Here is a 15,853-nt window from a genome sequence, read left to right on the forward strand (position 1 = left end):
AAAAAAAGAAAGAAAGAAAGAAAGAAAGAAAGAAAGAAAGAAAGAAAGAAAGAAAGAAAACACTCTTTTTAAATATAAAGCTTGACTTTTAATCAAGTAAATACCTGGCAGTTTTACTGAACTGTAAACACAATAAATACTATCATTAATAAACTGTCATTAATCTGTCTTATGGTACATCTAGTTGTATCATACCTACTGTTAATTAAATGGCCTTTTCCATACAGGCTCATTAAGAGCAAATTAAATTGGAAGTGATTTCTATATCTATATTTGAAGAGTAACAGAATACCAACTCAGTATTATTACTTTTTATTTCATTTAGGTTAAGTGTAATACCCTAGTCAGGGAAGGTAAACAACTAAGGGTGTTGGTGTTGTTTCATTCCTTGGATTACACTGCAATGTCCCTGAGACTAGGAAGCATTTTACAAATAAAGTAACAATGGTTCGAATAGCCAGCATTTGACATTGTGGTCAAAGATTAATAGAGTGACTCAGCCACAGGTAAGAAACCTGAATTCAATGCTATCAAGTTCTAACTTGATTTCAGACACTTGAGGACTGTGTATGGTAAGATTGTAAAAAAAAAAAAAAAAAAAAAAAAAAAAAGAATGTACCTCAGAGTCAGGTCCAAGACTGTAAATGTCAGGCCTCATAAGAGTTTACCTTTGTCAGAAAGGAACACACACACACATAACACACACACCAAAAAAGGTGATCTGAAATCCTAATATAAATGTGGTAGATGAGTGTGGTAGTTTGAATAGGTTTGGCCCTGCATAGACTCATGTGTTTGAATGCTTGACTCATTGGAAGAGCTACTATTAGAAGGAGTGGCCTTATTGGAGGAGGTGTGGTCTCCTTGGAAGAGGTGTGGTCTTCTTGGAGGAGGTGTGGCCTTATTGGAGAAGGCGTGGCCTTGTTAGAGGAAGTGTGTCACTGGAGGCAGGGCTTTTGAGGTCTTAAATGTTCAAGCTACACCTCCTGTGAAACAAATTCCAGTCTTCTCCTGGAAGCCTTTGAATTAAGATGAAGAACTCTGGGCTCCTCCAGCACCATGTCTGCCTACATAATCCCATGCTTCCTGCCATGATGATAATGGACTAAACCTCCAAAACCCTAAGCTGGGCCCATTTAATTGTCTTTATTAAGTGTTGCCTTGATCATGGTGTCCCTTTACAGCAATGGAAACCCTAACTAAGACATGAGGTCAAAGAAAAAGTCATCTTATTACCAAAGACAAAAACAAAGTATCAAATTAAATCAAAAGTATTCCAACTTAAATAATTTAATTATTTTGCATGTGATATATGTAAATTCAGGTAAAAATACAAATTTTAAAAGTATTGGGTTTTTTTCCACTCTCATTTACATTTGTGTTCTGATAAATATGGAAACATTTCTGATTAATATTAAATATCTTTGAAGAAGTTCAGATTAAATTCTAAGCAATCAGTTGGTTGTGCCAACTTCATTTTTTTCCCCCTGTTTTCTCATGAAGATTCCATATATCATCACACGACGATCATTCTATCCTGCTGCTTGTCAGTAGGACTCAAAATAGCAGCTTCGTCTGGTTGCAGCATTAACTAGCCAAAACCTCGTAAGACTGGACACCAGATTTCCCAGAGGCCACCTGCTTCTCCTCAAAGCAAAATAAAGTCTCAGGTGTGCTGGGCATGCCCAGGAACCTGGAGGACATATGGCCCACACTTCTTTATAAAATAAGCTCACACTTACAATTTCTAGACTGGGGGGGGGAGAACAATTAAATCAAAGGGGTTTCCAGCTATTCCAACAACTCTGGGTGTCTGATTATAAAAATTGTAGAGTACTCCCACTTTTATTTAAGAAGAAAAAAATAAGAAAAAAAAAAAACAAGAAATCAAAACTATAAACAGATTCCTCTCTGGATTCTAGCTCCAATTTAACATACAATTTAGATTCTAGATACTAGAGTCTATAAGTGCTAAATGAGATAAAGTGGGAAGTATCTTAACTCCACACATGCCATATTACACACCATGCATATCACCAAGGAAGAAAGATAATTCGTTGGTACTTTTATTTTTAAAGAGTCTCCAAGTTGTAGACAACACATCCAATAGCATTTGAGAAATAAGACTTAAGGAAAGTAAGGAGCAATTTACTAATTAGAGAAGGGGAAGAAAATGAAATATAAGTACTTAAGTTTAATAAAAAATCTTATTGAGAAAAGTAAAGAAAATTTTTTTGAAAAAAAAAATATCCGGGCATGTGATCCAGCCCTTGTAAGACAGAGACAGGAGAAGAGCGAGTCTCTCAAAGTCAGCTTGTAAGAAACACCACTTCTGAAAGAGAGATGGGACTAGGGGGAGAAGAAAAGGCAGAAAGAAGGAAGGGAGAGAAACAAAGAGGGAGGGGCCTAACAAGGGAACTGTCAGTGGTCTGTGTACCATGGGAGCAGAGGGTCTGCCTAGCATACATGGAGTCTTGATTTCCACTCCGGGCATTTATTAACCAATTACTTACAAAACAAAATAAGACAACAGAACACAGGAAGAAAGAAGAGTCAAACAGGAAAGAGGAGTGGAAGAAGGTAAGCAAAGCAGGTAGGGAAGTATAGGAGGGAAAAGTCATGGGGTGGGGCAGGCACTGTCATTCAGAAGAGAATTAAGGGATTCATGTTTGAGTGTAAATTGCTGATAAACATCCCTAGTCCATTTTGTCCTGCTGACCATGATTTTTCTGCCATTTGAGGGTAATGACTTTCTATTCTGTAATTGCAAATGACCCAGGAAAACACCAGTGGAGTACAATTTCTGTTGTGTCCGGCCTGGCTGACTGGTGATGAACTGTTCAGTGTGAAATGGTGCATCACAGGGAGAAAATGCTCCTCCGTTTGTGAATTAGCTAGCCGATGAACAAGGGCTCCGGTAAAACACACCAACACAGAGGAAATGGTTTCAATCTCCAGAGTGATGGCTTAGGGATGCTCACCCAGTGCGGGTGGGGGAAAATCACACGGAAAGCAAAAGATGAAAACACAGGACACCCTTCCTAGCTCTGTGAGTCCGCAAACTCTAGCCTAGAAATCGCATGCATAAAAATAACAACTGCAACAAGAATGGAATATACTCTTATATTTCCTGCTAAGGTTTACTGGAGAAAAATACAACAAATTGATGACCTATGCCAAGATACAATAGCAAACAAAAGAAGTATCAGTCCATTCTACCTTTAATGATATTTTTCTCTCTTTGAAATAACTTTTTTTTTTAACCTAAGACAGTATTAGTTAGAATTCGATGGGAAAATACTAATTGATGACATAGGAAGATATCTCAAAAATATATAGTGTTACATAGAAAATCCAGGAAGAAGTTAAATACAGAAGGTGGTAACGTGGAAAACTGATAAAAGCATAGACCTGTGGGCTGGAGAGATGGCTCAGCGGTTAAGAGCACTGACTGCTCTTCCAAAGGTCCTGAGTTCAATTCCTAGCAACCACGTGGTAGCTCACAACCATCTGTAATGAGATCACATACCCTCTTATGGTATGTCTGAAGACAGCAAAACATGTGCTCACATAAAATAAATAAATACATCTTTAAAGGAAAAAAAAGCGTAGACCTATAACAAGAATGCTGAGGGTCTCGGTACAACCCCACCTTACAATATAAGAGGCTACTTCATCGTTTATCCAAAACGGCCTGCTTTGTCCATCTATCTAATAAGTGGATTTGAGGAGGATAAGTGGTGTCTAAGTGTAGAAGTCTGTAAGTAATTTAAACATATATGCTTTATAATCCAAATTTCAGAATTATAGCATCACAATACAAAATGGAGAAACAACTAATACGAAACATATATATCAGAACTGTAATTGAAAGACCAGTGAAGACTAGCTAGCCAGTGTATTTGATACACACTGAACTGAGGCCTAGCAGTGTTACTAATAACACATATTAAATATAATTAGCAGGTTAGACACTTTTCCTACTTTTTCCAAAGCATATATATCCATAGGATGATACTGAAAGTGGTTGATAAACAAGTTCATCATATAGGATGCTTAAAAATACCTAGCTGAACCCTACTTTCTTTATGCTAATCTTAACAATTACTGTTGGGTTCCTTTAAATTATCTTCACTTTCAATGTTGAGAATAGAAATAAACAGGCATGTTTTCCCAGGCCATTGTGTATAAATCAACGATGTTCAGTAAATAAGTTTTCTGAAAATTTAGAAAGGCTACAAGTCCTAACTTGCTTTCAGACACTTGAGAAGTGACATTGTAACAAAACAAGAAACGGGTGTTACTCAGAAGTGAGCCCCAAGACAGTAAGTGTCAGGCAGGCCTCATAGAGTTTACCTTCACCAGGAACCTGAACTCTAAATGAAAAGGGAACATCATGATTGGTGGTCTGAACTGATTAAAATTTGCCTTGGAATCTCATCATCCCGATACAAGAAGAATAAATAATGTTTCCCTTTTGGAGGAGACCTGTGAACTGGGCACAGTGATTTGCATCTGCAAGCCCAGTTTGCCAGAGGCATGGAAGGGGTCATGAAATTGAGACAAGATAGGGAGCTACAGGCAAGAACCCATCTTCAGAAAGAAAATAGTGACAGACAAACAGACATACAGACATATTTGAATTCTATAGAAAAGCAACTTAACAATAGAAAAAAAATCCTGTCAAAACGAAACACTCTAAGCTAGATGGGATATGATAATGCAATATAATAGCAACAGATAAAAACAAATGTGATTTAGTGATACAGTGCTAAGAATATAAACAATGGGAGACCAAATTTATAACATTTTATGAAATTCAGATGACTCTTTAAATGTACTGATGAGGTTAGATTTATATAAGTTTTAAGAGAAAAACTGCAAGGGTAATAAATAATGCAAAAATTGTAAGGGCTTTTTGAAGTTAAGAGTTTTATGGCCACCAAAGTAATAATCAAGTGTAAGTAAGGCCTCTGCGTTTGAAATTTAAATAAATATTAGGTGGGAAGAAACAACTGTGTGTGTGTGTGTGTGTGTGTGTGTGTGTGTGTGTATTTTCTCATAAAGCTCAGGCTGCCCTTGAACTCACAAAGTAGCCAAGGTTGAATTTGAACTCCTAATCCAGACTGTGCTTCCCAAATGCTGGGATATGAGCATGCTCTGAGGACCACATCCCACGCAAAACTCTAAAGTAAAATAAAAAGAGCCAAGCCTGGGAACGAACTTGCATCATTCCTGCAAAGGAAAAACAGAAAGGGAGCGGGGGAGACAGAAAAGGGCACATCTCTCTTATGGTAGCAAAAGACAGAACATCTGTGACACCAAGAAAATGCATCACATCTAAGCACTAAACCTTAGCTTACCTAGCCAAAATACAGATATGAAGTGCTGGTTGTAGTTATATGTTCTCTCATGCCCCATTGCATAAACTACCATACTAATTAAAACATTGATCCCATAAGATGAAACCGGTTAGAGCTGAGAAAGGTGATTCTACATGGCAGAAAACATCACATAAGTACCCATGTCCTCTAGGGGCAGGGTGGTGGCAAGAGTCCCCTCCTGCATCTGAGTTGGCATAGGCAAAGGTCACGAGAAGGTAAGCAGTGGTGTTTTATCCTGTCCTTTTCCTAAAACTACACAGGATTAGCATGTTCCGTGCTTCCATCACTCCTGTGATGATACTGTGTACTCCTCCTTTGAACTGACACTCTGAACACACTCACGCCCAATGATACTCCTACCAAGCTGAATTTATCAGTATCATCATCCGGTGCCTCCTTGCTAAATTGCCTACAGCCAGGAGGCTGGAGAGATGAGAAAAGCATCAACAGATACAGTTAATGTCATCACATGTAACCAAATCAGTAAAATGTCCAGTCCGGATAAGTGGCACTTACTTATGTCCATTTAAGGCTGCGTGGTGTAAAGCGGTGTAACCCGAACTGTCTGTGCAGTTCACATTGGGACCTCGCCAAATGCTGCGAACAAAACACAAGCGCAGAGTTAACAGTTACAGAGTCACGCTTTCAAGAGCAAGAACCACATAGTCACGCAGCAGGCGGCGTGTAGCATGCGAACACTGCATTTCTGTACGAAATGAATGGCATCCCTCATCCATACCCCCAAAGAATAACTTCATTTACTTGATGTATAGAAATTAAACAGCAAGTGTCAGCATCTTCAAAAAATATATTACTGAATATATGTTCACTGCCATGCACTGAGTTTGGGTCCAAAATTTCCCTCTTACTCACTATTATTGCTTAAGTATTAACACTCAAGTACTGTGTTAAAAACTAAGGACCTGTGACATTTGCCTCCACTCTATTAATGCACTAACCCTACATAAAAGAGATTTTATGTGCATGACAACACACGTTCACATTCTGGAAAGACTTAAACTCTTCTTGTTCTATCACTGCCAAGAAAGTGTATATAAAACCACAAGAAGACCCTTAGCAATTACGCCCTTACCATTGACTTTACTATACAAAAAAATTCTGGAGCTAACATGTAACTATGTAAAGGACTCATTTTATACTTGATCACTGCAATTAAAGAAATCATATTTAGCCTTTGGAGTCAATAAAGCATTGAAAGACACTTGTCTAAGATCAAGAGAGAGTGACTTTATCTTACGTTCATGCTGATAATGAAATTAGAAAAGATACTAGCTAACGACAAATTCATATTCATGAATTATTTATAATGCATTAGCTCTAGGTCACACACTAAGATAAGCAATGAAAACACAAAATCATAATCAACAATCTTTCCTTATAAAGCATAGTCTGACTGGGTATGGTGGCTCGTGACTTTAATCCTAGCACTCAAGAGGCCGAGGTAAGCAGATCTCTGAGATTTGGAGACCAGCATGGTCTACACAGGAGTTCCAGGACAGTCAGGGCTACATCTAAAGTCCTGTCTCAAAAGAATAAAAGGTCTAATGTAGACAATAGATATGGTACACATTCATACATATAGGAAAATATGCATATGAATAGATAATATGCATAAGTGAGTACATATACATACATACATATATATCACATATACATATATACATACATATATACAGAGTATGTACACATACATATTATATACATATGTACACATTACATACATATACATACATATACATACATACAGAGAGATAGATAGATGGAAAGTGAGATTTAATAAAATATACCCTAAATTTAACTAAATAAATTAAATTTAATTAAATGATGAATTTTTATTAATTTAATTAATAAATTTAAATTAATAAAAAACCCTAAATTACTAAGCTGCTTGTACAGCTAAGTATAGACTTGCCTAGCATATGCGAGGTCCCAGGTTTTGATCCTCTATAAAACACACAGAAACAGGAGAGAGAGAGCTAAGAAACCTAAATGACCTTCGTAATAGAGAAAGCAGACCTGATCCAAATGAGGTTGCAACACACATAAAACACAAAACACAGTAGGGGCCATTTCATAACCATTAAGGGAACGACTTGACAAGAGTACAGAAAAATCTTAGGTAGTTTTAAAGCATAGAACAACAGATCTTCATAATATATTAAATAAAACCTAGCTCAACTGCAAAAAATATATATACCTATGTCTGAAAAAAGATTAAAACATCTCCCAGTTGATGAAATAAAAAGGAAATCAGTATGAAACTAAATAATATTATCAACTAACTTGACCTAATTGGAATTTATGTAACCCTTTATGCCATAATAACAATAATAAAAGTTTTTGCAAATAAACTCAGGATATTATCAAAACACAGTAAATTATGGAACATAAAACGGTCCCATTTTTATATGAAAGTATTCAAATCAAGAAAGATCTATTCTCTGACTAGAGTGAAATTAAATTAGAAATCTCTCACACAAAAGTGTCTGGAAAGCCCTAGTGTTAGCAACGAAGCAACATCAAAGTCAAAGATAATAAAGAGGAAATTGCAAAGTATTTTAAGCTTAAAACACAACACACTAAACTTTACTTTCTAATCTGACTTAAACACTACATACTAAAACTATCCATATGCAACTAAAGTGTGCCCAAAGAACTTGTGTCGCTAAAACACTGATTTAGATGAAAAGAAAGGTTCAAACTGGTAACCTCATCTTTTATTTTTCAGAAACCGAAAAACAGAGCTAGAGTTCTGTCATTAAAGTCTCACACTCAACTCTTAAAAGGCCATGAGTTTCATTCCCAGCACCCATGTAATCTAAGTCTGTCTCCACAGCTGCCCTGTTCTGCCCTTTAATGACACCTGTGCCACACGTGGTGCGCACACACACACACACACACACACACACACACACACACATACACACACACGTATATACACATCAGTAAAAGAAATTATAAATCATGTAACACATCAGCAAAGAAAACAAATAAGCCATGTAAAATAAGCATAAATCTTGAATACACACTCTCCAAAGGGAATATAAAATAGACAATGGGTATATGAAAAAGCATACAATTTCATTATCAGATTTCATCAGTAATAGATTTCACTAATCTAAAACAGTATGAAATATTAATACGAGCATTAGGAAGATTATTCTCATTCTTTTCATAACTGTTCCTGAAAACAACAAGACCAACAACAAAAGTGCTTGTTAAGGGTGTGGGGAATAGAAGTGTCTATATACTTCTAGTTAGAATGTAAAAATGATATAGTCACCATAAAAACACTGTGGAGGTTCTAATATAATTTAAGAATAGAACTTCATATGACCCAGCAATCACACTTCTGAACATATACTAAAATATTAACATCATGACAATAGAGATAACTACACTCCAGTGTGCCCTGGGAGCATTATTCACCTACAGCTGAGAGAGTCAAACAGCCTAAATGCCTATCAACCAACAGATGACCAAGCCCAGTGTGGCACACACATATAGTTAATGGAGAGGAAGACATATCCTGAACCGAGGAAGAAAGACCTTGGCACTTGGTACAGGATGGGATGAGCACAGAGAACACCACCCTTTGTGAACTAGCCAGACACTGGAAGACCAAACATCTAACATGCAGACCTTAGAAGAGAAATGGTTTGTATCAGGAGACAGTTTGGGTCCCGCCCATCACGGTGAAGAAGGCATAGCCGCAGGATTCTGGAGCTGGGACAGCAGGAACTTGCTCACATCTCAACAGACTAGAAAACTGAGAAGGGCGATGGCAGGGTTTGTCTGACTTTTTCCATTTTTAACCCTACCACGTGGGCTGCTGCCACCACATCAAGGTGATCTTCCCTCCTTGACCAATTCCCTCTGAAAGTGCACTCATAGACACACCATAGGCTTGTCTGTGAGATGATGCTAAATCTGCTCATGTTGGCAACCAAGAATAACCATCATGGTAGGTTTGCTTCAGATTATGAGGAGACTCGTAACATTCCAAGAAACTTGGAATTAGTTCTGCAGTCAACTTGACACCTCTGGTATAACAAGGTCAGCATTTCAAGGTGACAGCTTCTCTAATGGGTCTTGGAAAGAGACCAGAAAGGAAACTGCGTTGACAGTTAATTTTAAAGTGTTATTTATTCATGTGTTTTTATGTATATGAATGCTCTATCTGCATGCACTCATTCCTGCAGGCCAGAAGAGGGAATCAAATTCCACTACAGAGGGTTGTGACTCACCATGCAGTTGTTGGGAACTGAACTTAGGACCTCTGGAAGAACAGGGAGTGATCTTAACTGCTGAGCCATCTCTCTAATCCTCCTTTTTAAAAGATTTATTTGTGTATGTATTTTTAATGTATATGAGAACAGTTGACTTTAATAGAAAATAATGAAAGAAATATCCTGAACTATTGGGTACATAGTGGCAAATTGAGAAAGCTGAGTGGGGAAATTCAAATTCTTACAGCTAAAGGAAAATCTCTGAAAGATGATAACCACATAGAAAATAGTTAGCTTCCCACATGGCTGATGTTCCTACCATGAATGACATGCAGGTGGTGAGATACCTCTATTAGCAGGAATTCAAGGGCTGTGGTATCTTTGGGGAATGACTGATTTCAGACAAGCTACCTAAGAACCCTGTGTTGTTCAGAACACTCTCACAATAGAGGGAAACAAATAATAAGATGCTATAAATAAACCAATTTTTTAATATTCTGAATGTTATTAAAATCTTAAAAGTATTTAGTGGGAAAGGGCATTAATATGTATTGCTTAAATAAGGCGCAGGTCCCATATATTCCATTTACCTCTGAAATCTCACTTCCATCATCATCAACAAAAAAATTAATTATAATAGAAACCTGAAATTTTTCTAATGAGTGTCTCTTTTTCTAAGGAGAATGAATATAGGCACATATTTTTACAAACAAGGAGATTGAGAATAGAAATTTAGCATATGTGCCAGGAAGCTAAATTCAGCTGCACCTATTGACAGAGCCTGTAGGCAGGCTTCCACATAGCCTCAGAGCATCTCTACACATTTGAATGTTATAAATAATCCAGGCCTCAAACCTCAAACTAAAAACTTAAAAAGGAAACCTTGATTTTGGAAAGTTCACGCCTTGACTCAATAGCCCATTCATTCCAACTTTTTAAAAATGTGTCCCTCCTATAATAAGTGTCTTTAGCAGATGCGTGGAAAAGAATTGAGAATCTTATTACATATGTAGTCTTTTTTTTAAATCCAGATTCCTTATCTTATTCTAATAGAGACTAAAATAGCACTTCCAAATTATTTTAAAATCTTCCTGTCACCATTCTTTACCCAAAATCAACGCTTTCCTATAATGAGATCAAAACTTTCCCCCAAAGACTCCATTCCCTTGGCTGTAGTCCATGTAACAATGTAACCAGGTTCCTATGAAGAGAGCTTTCTACTGAACTTTTCAGATGGCCAGGACATGCATGAAACCATTTCTTTGGTTTTTACAGATTGAAGAGGATAATCCTTAAATGTGATCCTGAGTTTCTTGGGCCAGTATATACATGTGTAGCCAATGAGATGTACGAAATAGATATCCCTGCAAATTGATCATTGCTATTGTCTTCACAGATCTGTGGAGAAAATCCATTCTGAACAACCTAAGAGTGTGTCAGCTTTTTCTGGAGCTTTTCTGGAGCTGGGGAAATAGGCCACTAGTAGAGAGAGCCCTATAAGCTCTCTGACTATTTCAATGATGGATGGCCTAATGTGGACAGAGACTTTCATATTACATAATGCAGGGCAGTTTGATGTTATTATTGGGGCCAGAGGAAAAGAAAAATCAAAGGTTACACCGTGATGCTTCCAACAGCCGATAGGAGACATGCCATCACCCTCTGTGACGGCATTTCCAGGCAGGATTAACCTAAGGGAGTAAGAGCCACCCTCAAAGGGCAACCCGGAAGGAGAAATCCCAAGGGAAAGGAGCATGCGCACAGCTCCTTACTTCTTCTTGAGCGGGTGTCTCTAACACTACTCTGCTGATCCATCCTCCACTGCTGTCAGACTCCAGCTTCTCTAGCTGATGTGGACTCGATACTCTCTAGCAAACTTCCAGAATTTCAGGATTAGACTGGGACTGCTGAGCCGTTCATTTTCTTGGACTGAAAAGCTATCAGATCGTCTGCTCCTCCGGCCTACAGAAAGCCACTGTGTTCAACACTCCAGCCCTTATTGGATAAGACAATCTAATAAATTCCTCTTTGCAGTATATATTATACAGATACAGTTGATACTTACATACATTTTATAGGCTCTTTCTCTATCATTATTATTATTATTATTTTCTCTTCTTATTTGTTTTTGTTTTTATTTTTGTTGATCAGGTCTCACTATATAGCCCTGTCTGTCCTGGAACACAACATGTGGACCAGGCCAGCCTCAAACTCACATAGATTTCCCTGCCTCTGCCTCCCAAGTACTGGGATCAAAGGCATCTGCCACTATGATCCGTATAACACAGCTTCTTATATGATAGGGCATAACCTCGTATGGGAGCACACAACTGAATAAAGGCAGATGGGGAAAATGCCATAGTAAAAGGTTTCTGAATGTGCAGCAACCAAAAATTAATTCAAAATCAATACACAATGAGTTCCAGCTATTTCTAGAGGCACTGTTTCATGATGCATTTCAAGATATTACTTGGTTCTGAACAAATAACGTGCACTTTTACACATGCTCTCACACCACACATGACAACATGTGCTCTCATACCACGTATGACAACTCGTGTTCTCATGCCACACATGACAACACATGCTCTCATGCCAAACATGACAACACATGCTCTCATGCCAAACATGACAACACATGCTCTCACACTACACATGACAGCAAGTACTGTCTGAAATACTTTGGTTCAGACTCATGGTATGAGATATGGTGTTTTAACTGAACATACGAAGTTTTCTGCTATTATAGACAGAGGATGGTTTAATTACAGAAAACAAAAACTTCTGTATTTCCCTATGTTCATTCCTCAGCACAGAAGCTTCTAATTAGTAAATATCTCAACTGTATTGTGTTGAAATGTTTGGTTTTTGGAATTTAGGTAGCTGGCTAATTTCTTATTTAAAATTCATTAATTCATTTTCACTTGGAATTAGGAGAGAATTCCCAAGTATTTCTGAAATGGCCCTAAATGTACTCTCATTGTACACTATGCATTTCTGTGAGGTGGCAATAGCACACTGATGATCATAAAAGCAAAATATCAATCGACTCCAAAAACACTAAAGAGGTTCATATTGTACTGTACCACATATTGAGCCTAGTTTTAATCCTTCACATAAAATAAAACCACATCCTTTGCATTAGTATGAAATTTGCTATAGATCTTGATAAATAATAAAACTATATGTAGAGATTACATATATATGTGAATAATCATATTCAGATAAATTTCCTTATGATGTGATATCAGTAAGTGTGTAATTAGTATACCTATTCTATATACTTTGGGTCACATAAGTATTCTCAGGCATAAAGAGGAAGCAAACAGAAGAGACTCAAGAAGCTCTGTGGACAGAATTAGACTGCTACAGCAAACATAAAATTTTTTACCAAAAGTGACTTAAAATATTGGATTCTTAAAAAATAAAGTATTTATTTGACTGAGTCCCAATTTCTTAAGGTGTTTTAATATCTTTTTTTGAGAAGATATAACAAAAGATAAAAAATATGACTTACTGCTCTTGCGTACAGTCATATTTTAGTCTGTAAAAACAATTACACAAAAGCTAACACTTTAGGGAGCATAATAGGAAAATTATATTACCAAAAATTTTAAATGAATAATATGTACATTGGATTTTTCATTGTAGTCGCATAGCAAAGTACATAATAGGTTGGCTGTGAGCAGAAAACAGCTCAAGTAATAATCACATCACCCATGTTTGTTCTTCACTATATATCTAATAAGGTTCCACAGAGACCATTTCAGGATGTGAACATCTGTAACCAGTCCAAGCATTAGACAGAGCCCTCATGGAAACAAGACTAGACATGATAACTTGCTTTTAACTTTGTCATTGGTGGTAAAAATATAAAACAATGCTCCCAGCCACCCCCCCACACACACACGCACACCGCCCACCAAAGTTAACAGGATGCATGAAAACAAACCAACAGAGGAGATGAACCTGCCGTGATCACACACCATGGATTCGATGGTGATTGTTCCTTCTACCCTTGTGTTCGCTTCCTAGATGGTAAGTCAGAGGTATTGTCAAAGGCACAATAATGATGTTTCACGAATCCACATTCTAATCCTTAGAGTCGATGAAGATGACATGTCACAGGGCAAGAAAGAATGAAGGCCAGTGTCAGAATTAAACTGTTGATCATCTGACTTTAACTGGGCTTATCCAGAGGCATCCAATGCAATCAAAGATGTCCTTAAATAGAGAGGGTGACAGGAGATGTAGAGCCATAGAGAGTACAGCAAGAGAGACCTCACTGGTCACTGGGCTATAAAAGTAAAAGACAAAGCACCCAGGAATGTGACCAGCCTCTAGACCTGCAGTTCTCAACCTATGGATCACCACCACCATAGGGGCCACATGCCAGGTATCCTGAATATCAGATATTTACATTGTGAGTCATAACTAGGAAAATGACAGTTAGGCAATAGCAATGAAATACTTTTATAGTTGGGGGGGTGTCACCACAACATGAGGAAGTATCCCAAAGTGTCATGGCATTAGGAAGCTTGAGAACCACTGCTCTAGAATCTGGGAAGGGCAAGACAAATATATTTCCCTAGAGCCTCTCAAAGATAACGCATCCCTTCTGACTCCTTGGTTTTAGCCCATTGAGATCTGCTAACATCTGTGACTATAACACAATAGACTTGCAAGGCTTAAACCACTAAATTTGTGATAATTTACTACATCGGCAACAGGAAACTATTAGAGGTAGGTATAATAACAGCCCTAACCACAAGATGCTCAGATACGTCTAAATATTCGGGAAACCAAGGCAGCAAGAGGAAAAGAACATGAACAACACATGGATTTGGGAGGGGGGGGGGTCTGCATGCTATGAAGCATGTGAAGTGCTCATACAGGCATCAGTTTTTAAATTCTATTCATGTAGGAGGCTGCCGGGGCCCACAGCCGCAGAGGCACCTTCTGCAGGAGGACCTAATTGAGGACTGCCTGAGAGATCGAGGATGGCTGACATCATAGACATTGCCAGCCAATCGGGAACTGCTGTTTAGAAGAGATGCTTTCTTGGGACCAATGGGACATTGCTATTTACAACTATAATCTTGCTTCTGATATAAATTGTAACTTAAAATACCTGATATGAAGTCTCTCTGATATGTGACTGAAGTGAAATTTTTGGTTTCTTTGAAAACCACAGACATAATATGGGAATCTGTGTTAATCTTAGGTGTGGGATATGGGGCTGCTTCAAATGGTCCACCGCAGCTGACTATGATTTGCCTCATGCTTTAGCAGGGCTGTGATTTTTCCCAGCTGCAGATAGTTTGTGTGTTTGGAATTCTGCAGACTTACCACAGGGTATAAATAGGAGGATCTTGAGAGGCAGAGTTGCAGTTGTTGTGATTGGTGGGTTATGGTTTGTTGGTTGGTTGCTGTTGATCTGTTTGTTAAGTAGTCATGTGCAAAGAAGAAACAAGAAAAAATTAGATATTCTAGCGGTGAAGATGAAACTTAACCCAAGGAACTCAATGCCCATAATCAGCAGGAAGTAGTCTAACAATAATGTAGTCTTCCTTTTTCTCTTTCCTATCTAGAGTTAAGGAGTTAAAGGGGTGGAAGAAGAGGTTGAAGAAGGGTGGAAGATTAAAGTACCCACAAAGTAGCCAAAGTCTGGCTGCATGAGATCCCTGTGAATGGGTCTTGACCCCAAAGGGGTACTCACTCACAGGTTGAGGACCACTGCTGTATAGGGTGTGTCCGTTGGTTGCATGGTTAATTGGATGGATGGCTGACTGGCTAGCTGGTTTGTTACTTCTTCTTGTGGTATTTGGAATCAAGATCTTAATGATGTTAATTAAGCAAGTGCTCTACGTACCACTGAGCCATATTCTCAACATTGCCTGGTCATTTAAATTCTAAAGAACTGACATTTGGTTGATTGCAGAGTATTTTTCCTTTTTTTTTTTCCTTTAACTTGCTTGTTTGGGTTTTTTGTTTTGTTTTGTTTTGTTTTTCGAGACAGGGTTTCTCTGTGTAGCCCTGGCTGACATGGAACTCGATTTGTAGACCAGGCTGGCCTGGAACTCAGAAATCCGCCTGCCTCTGCCTCCCGAGAGCTGGGATTAAAGGCGTGCACCACCATGCCTGGCTCCTCACTTTTTCAATTTTTTATTAGATACTTTCTTCATTTACATTTCAAATGCTATCCCAAAAGTCCCCTAT

General features: G+C 38.0%; 1 protein-coding gene across 10 annotated transcripts in view; it reads right to left on the reverse strand.

Annotated features, from left to right (window-relative positions):
• Positions 1-15,853, reverse strand: part of Anks1b (ankyrin repeat and sterile alpha motif domain containing 1B) — a 1,029,892-nt gene that overhangs the window by 885,741 nt on the left and 128,298 nt on the right. For all 10 annotated transcript variants that reach the window (XM_021205751.2, XM_029542211.1, XM_029542206.1 and 7 more), the window contains exon 2: positions 5,901-5,981. In XM_021205751.2, coding sequence (XP_021061410.1) covers positions 5,901-5,981 — 81 coding nt within the window. The remainder of the gene's footprint in view (positions 1-5,900; positions 5,982-15,853) is intronic.

This window comes from Mus pahari, chromosome 9, assembly GCF_900095145.1.
Source record: "Mus pahari chromosome 9, PAHARI_EIJ_v1.1, whole genome shotgun sequence".
In the NCBI taxonomy this organism is placed as follows: domain Eukaryota; kingdom Metazoa; phylum Chordata; class Mammalia; order Rodentia; family Muridae; genus Mus; species Mus pahari.